Source organism: Zonotrichia albicollis, chromosome 9, assembly GCF_047830755.1.
Source record: "Zonotrichia albicollis isolate bZonAlb1 chromosome 9, bZonAlb1.hap1, whole genome shotgun sequence".
Taxonomy (NCBI): Eukaryota; Metazoa; Chordata; class Aves; order Passeriformes; family Passerellidae; genus Zonotrichia; species Zonotrichia albicollis.
This window is the reverse complement of record NC_133827.1, coordinates 18,015,389-18,021,573: the sequence shown is the minus strand read 5'-3', so window position 1 is coordinate 18,021,573 and position 6,185 is coordinate 18,015,389. Positions and strand designations below refer to the sequence as shown.

The window sequence follows — 6,185 nt, the reverse complement described above, 5'->3', positions numbered from 1 at the left end:
GTGAATAATTACTCAAATGCTTGCAATGAACTGTACCTCAGATTGAAAGCTGAGTGCTTGTTTACCTGCATGGAGATCCTGTGTATCTCCTGACAGTGAAACTGATCTCATTTGAGGCACAGACGTATCTCTGATGTAATTATGTCTGCAGTGATGTACGGCACAGCCCCAGCCCCGGGAATGCAGGTCTGACTCCCTTCAGTCTGCAGGTTACAGACAGCAAACTGCACTCTAAATCCAGCTGGGAGAGGGAAGAGCGCAGAGGTAAACATTGTGACAATATTGGCACAAGAAAAGAGGGGGAAAACTGACCAGGAATATATTTAGCTATAAATTAGAATACCTTTAGTGATTCATGCTGCTGCAATTCATTAAAGGATTACTGCCCCCAGCTGCCAAATCACATGTTAAAGCCAACTGCTCTCCATTTCACTTCAAATTAAAATGCAGGGCAGCCAAATTTCTTGACGTCTGAGAAGTTCACTTATGTGACCTGGGAGAGGTCGATTACTGGGCTCTGGTAAACAGTCTCCGTTTGAATTTCCAGAGCTTATGTGGAGACATCCATACAAGGCTGCTGATCACTACACCCATGAGGTTCTGAAAAATGCAGAAGCCTGACATTCTTTGAGACAAAACTCACAACATTTATGAAAAGCATTATAGGAACCTGGTGCTTGTGACATTGCCCTGGTGAGCCCTTTGATCCTATTCACATAGGTGGGGTAAATCCCAAAGGCAAATTGTCCAGGCACATGGTGTATGCACACACTACAACGTGCTGCCTTTGTACCAAACAGCACACTAATATTCCATGGGAAGAAGTTGTTTACAAACAGTCACTTAAGAAAAACATACCTATCTAACATTAAACCACTTTAAAGAGAATTAATATCAGCTTGAAATGGTCTTTCTTAGAAGACCATCTCCACAAAGCAGTGTTTTGCCTGGTCCTTGTGATGTCACTGTGGGCAGGCTTTATACATACACAAACTTCCCACAATCACTGATTCGTGTGCTCTGTCTTTCAGCATCCTTTTTTATGTTACCAAAATTCTCATTGTATCCAGGACATGTGTATGTAAGAGAGAGTTACAGAATTGGCAACACAGTCCTGTCCAGACTATACCTTCACAATTGTCAGAGGGCAGCAGGAGGACCAAGTGCTCTTAACTTGCTGTTACACAAAGTCACCTATGGCTCCATGTAGAATTACCTTACTTTATGCTATTTACACAGTTATCTTTACTACTTATCATGAAAATTTCCAATAGATTTAGACATGCATGGACCTTACATGGACAAAACAACCTGTGAATTATCATCATCCTTGTCATTGGGCACTGGCATAAAAATTTGGCCCAGAATATGAAAGCCTGAGGATTCACAAATGCCTCTTTCATTCTTGATCTTCCCACATGCCAAAGGGGATCAGCAGAAAGAACCTGATCCAGTCTGCAGACATTTTCCCCATCCTTCCTATGTATTATGGAAGACCCCTGTTACAGGTTGAATAAAAAGTACACAAACGTAGTTTCTGTGACAGATGTCCATGGTGCATTCATCTTGGAGAAAAATAAAAGCAGCCAATAAAAAGCAACTTCTAGATCCTTTTATTGAAGAGGACTGAGAAGCACAGAACCATGGTTAACACCAATATGCAATATTACACTTCATTCACTTGCCGCAATTTTACCTTAGAGATACTTCTCACACAAGAAGTGTCCCTTAGCAGCAAAGCCTCTAAGATGTCCCTGCTCATCCCCCCCAGCTCTGAACTGCAATTTGTTACACCCCCAGTTGTGCTGATGCAGCTGCTTTCAGAAGATCCTATAAAATAGATCGCTGGGATAACCTCAGTTAAAATGAAAACACCACTTCTCTTTGAAGAGATATTTTTAACTTGCAACCCCAGAAGAAGTTGCATCAGCAAACAGGAGAGAGTGGACACTGCAATGTGAGGAGAGTAAAAGCAGTTTGGGAATGAGGAGAGAAGATCAGCAGGAACTGCTCGAACTCACTTTGCTGCCAAAAACATTTCATGCAACCAGACACTGATCTCCTCCTGGCTCACACGTAGTGGAATTCTTCAGATGAGTGTGAAATAGCCAAAAGCCACATTCAGCACTTTCTGTGTATTGCTTTAAGGAAACAGAAGGTGGAGAGAGTCTGCACAAGGAAAATACTGCACAGAGCGAAATCAAGGACCTTTTTAAAAGTCCAATGTATTTATAAATAAAACATAACAAATTCTAAAAATATTATCTTTGGAAATACGGAACTCTTTTCTCAAGTTCAAGGGACAGAACAGCAATTTAAATTTCCCACACTGATGTTTATATCTAATGTTATTTTGGTTTCTTCAAAGGTCAGATATATGTTTTCCTTGTCTTCTGTAGGTAGGTGGCTGATCTGGAAAACCTAAAATGGATCTCATTTTTCTTGCCCCAATACACCAACCAGCTCTGCAGCCTCTCTCCTGCCCTTCCCAAGGCTTTGGTGGCAGGTACCCAGCAGCAGCTCTGCCATGGTGTGGCTGTAAGCTGAGATCAGGCTGCTGGAGGAGATTTTTGTGAGGCAGAACTGGGAGCTGCCTGGGCAGAGAATCAGAAGTGATGTTCACGCTCAGTCCCTCGCCCTGGGTCCTGTCTGAGCCACAGTGTGGGGGCTCCTGTGCCCAGCCTGGCACATCTCTGCTCCTGCCCTGCTGCCCCAGCTGCTGGGCTCAGCCTTGGCCGGGTCACCTCAGCCCAGGCCCTGCAGGGACTGAGCGCTTGGGCTGCCCCAGCTGGGATTCAGGGCTTGGGCTGCCCCAGCCTGGACTCAGGATTTGGGCTGCCCCAGGCAGCACCCACTGGGCTCAGCCTTGGCCAGGTCACCTCAGCTCAGCCCCAGCCCGGAGTCAGGGTTTGGGCTGCCCCAGCAGGCACTCAGGGCTTGGGCTGCCCCAGCAGGGACTCAGGCTTTGGGCTGCCCCAGCCGGGACTCAGGGTTTGGGCTGCCCCAGCAGGGACTCAGGCTTTGGGCTGCCCCAGCCGGGACTCAGGGTTTGGGCTGCCCCAGCAGGGATTCAGGGTTTGGGCTGCCCCAGCCGGGATTCAGGGCTTGGGCTGCCCCAGCAGGGATTCAGGGTTTGGGCTGCCCCAGGCTCCTGCAGCCCCGCTGGGCTCCATGGGCTCGGCAGCTCCGCACCCAGCAGGGAGGGAATGGCACCCGCTGTCCCTGTGCTCCCTGCCCCAGCAGCATTCCACCTCTGTGATGCCTGGCAGTGCCGTGTGCTGGGCTGCCCAGCAGACACTGATCTAAGGTGGCTTCCCATCAGGAGGAGATTTTATCAAGCCATCAGTGTTTTGCAGATTGCCACGTGGAATCCATAAGGCAGGAATACACCAGCACACTGCACAAGCTCAGCAATGGTGCTACACCGAGTGCAGCAGTTTCCAGAGGCATCTCTCAGTGCAAGTTCTCAAGAACAGGACTTTGAATGCCAAGCTTGCAAGAATATACTGTGTAAAAGAAATGTTTGTTGTTTTTACAGCACATTTGCTTAAGGATCCTCTCCTCTAGGTGATGCTATCACAAGACCTGTGGTTACTCCTTTGCTTTGCATTATCTATTTTTAATTTTTTTTCTCCAGAAAGGCATCTGCAACAGGTGGGTGTAAATGACCTTAATTCAATATCTCTATCTCTTCCAGAAGGTCCTGCCTTTCACATCAGAACAAAGCTTGGAACTTCATCCAGGGTAGCATTCACTATATTCTCAGCTGTGTTGTGATGAAAGATCTGTGGCCTTTTGGCACAAAGGAGGCAGTGATGAACCCATATTTTCTTACTATGGATTGATCACCTCTCCACTTCAGCAGCTGGGTGATTTCCATCAGTCCTGCACGATAACAAGGTGAGAACAGCTCCTGTGCTGTGACTGTGCTCTGTGCTGCCTCAGGAGGGTGGTGGCGCAGGTGACAGCGGGTGAAGCTGCTTCCTCCTGACAATGGATTTGAGAGAGGCTGAGATCTCTCTGTAGCGAAGCCCATACAGAAAAGGGAACAGAACTTTAGGTAGAATCATGAGGACATTGCAGACTGTCAGGGAGACCAAGATTCCTGTCTGCAGTCTGATGAAAACATTAATGCCCAAGAATGATTCTACAAAAAGGGCCAAGAGTGGAAAGAAATAGAAAAATAAGACAGTGTTGTGCATTACAAATGTTACACTGGCTCTAGAGCAGATGCTTTCCCATATACCCGAGTGTTTGGTCTTAAAATACAGAATAGCATAGCAACAAAATATTACAGACAGGCAGAGAATGATAACTGTGGTAGAAAGCCAGAAACAGAGTTTCACAGCATCAGTCTTGTTCAGAGTTAATATTAATATTACTGGAACTGAGCACATTTCCAGGGCACAGGGCACAAAGCTGTGGGTAGTCCATAGCACCAAGAAGAAGATCCCAGGGAAAGCAGCAGAACACATCCACAGTAATACAAGGACTCTCTTTGTTCGTGAGGGAGGCAGAATAGCAGCGTAGCGCAGAGGAAACAGAACAGCGATGTACGTGTCCAGGACTATTGCAACAGCTGTGAACAGGCCCCCACAGTAAGCCACTGCCAGCAAAAACAAGAGGAGGACACAAGCTTCCTTTGGGAGGTGTAGGTGTGCTGCATTGAGAGCAGCTGACAGCGTGTAGAAGAGCAGGTAGATCAGATCAGAAAGCAGACCGTTTCCCAGCAGCATGTACCTCGTTTCCTGGCGGATTTTAAACTGAGAGAAGATCACAAATAAGATGGTTGGGATGATGAGGACTCCTGCCACGAGGCAGACAACTGGAGAGATTAAGAACATCTTGGTGTTTGTGCCTGATGGGGTGAGAGACCATTCCTCCAGCAAAAGTAGCAAAGTTGTGTCGTCCAGATTTGAGGAACGGTTGAACTCCATCTCCCTGAGGCGGATCGCAGATCTATTCGCTCTCCTCACTGAGGCACAGCCAGGAAAGTCCATTTCCTTAGGATTTTGGGATGATTGTCTGACTTGGAGAAAGCAAGATCTTCTATGCCGAGTCCTTAGAAAGGCAAATGAAGCAGTGGATGCAGAAAGCCCATGGAAGCAAAGTGATTTCTGTGGCCAATTCTACCAGCTCTCCTCAAGGACAGAATGTTCAAACTTGCAAGTGAATTCTGTGGTGCCAAAAGATGGTTTTGCCTAAAAAGGAGATTTAAATTTCTTTCTGGAAAATCTAATTAGAAAAGAGAATGAATCTCTGGGTGGCTTAAAGAAGACCAAATCCCTCAGCTAGCTCTTTGAACAGAAGTGAATGTGTCGATCAGTTTCAGTAATTTGAGTTTTTCTCATCACATTATCAGTCCGATGAGGCAGATGAAATATTAGCCTGATTAAACAAATACACGATGATACAAATCAACACTCCATGTGTACTGATGTAGAAGAGTCATAAATGTGATTGGTTGGTTTTGCACCAATTTGTATGCAACAACACAATTGATTTGAAGTGATCAATAAAAAAGGCTCTCAATCCTGTTGTAAAACTGTAGCGCAATCACTCTAGTGAATGAAATTATCTTATTTGCAGATGAAAACCATTTTTGGTTCAGTGAATCAATTCACGTTATTAATAAATGATAAACCTTGCCCTGCATTTTTTCATGCATGATATGCAAATACTGAATTCTCATCTGTTGCAGCCAATCTGTGCATTGTCTGGGATGAGTGACACACACTGTCCCATACCAGCATACCCCAGGGCAGATTTGGCACTTCCAGTGTCCATTTGGAGACCAACTGGTTCCACTTGGTTCCTGGTTTGCTGGCCCACACACTGTGCTGCACTGTGCTGCTTTTAATGCCAGATCTCAGTATCGGAGCTGGGGCTGCAGTGACAGAATTGTGAAGGATTTGGACTGCAGAGAAGGAACATTTCAAGTTCTTCCAGGCACGGTGTGATCAAAAAAAGGCTGATTTTTTTTTAATAGGCTCACTTAACCTGGCATTATTGTATTCATTTCCTTCCCAATGCTAGCAGCACACAGCAGTGCAGCTTCCCTCCACAGGAGCAGGGGCACAGCTCACACAGAGAGTCAGAAAGCCCTGCTGTGCCATGGACAGGCTGCCTCAGGGCATGCCAAGCAATGAAACAGACAGCTCATGAAACTCAGCATCACCCATCAG

The 6,185-nt window shown here is 46.1% G+C and overlaps 1 protein-coding gene across 1 annotated transcript; it reads right to left on the bottom strand.

Annotated features, from left to right (window-relative positions):
- Positions 1-1,616: 1,616 nt before the first annotated feature.
- On the bottom strand, positions 1,617-5,346 carry GPR148 (G protein-coupled receptor 148). Its single transcript, XM_074546763.1, has one exon. It carries the CDS (start codon positions 4,998-5,000, stop codon positions 3,942-3,944), a length of 1,059 nt encoding a protein of 352 aa, XP_074402864.1. The 5' UTR covers positions 5,001-5,346; the 3' UTR covers positions 1,617-3,941.
- Positions 5,347-6,185: the final 839 nt, after the last annotated feature.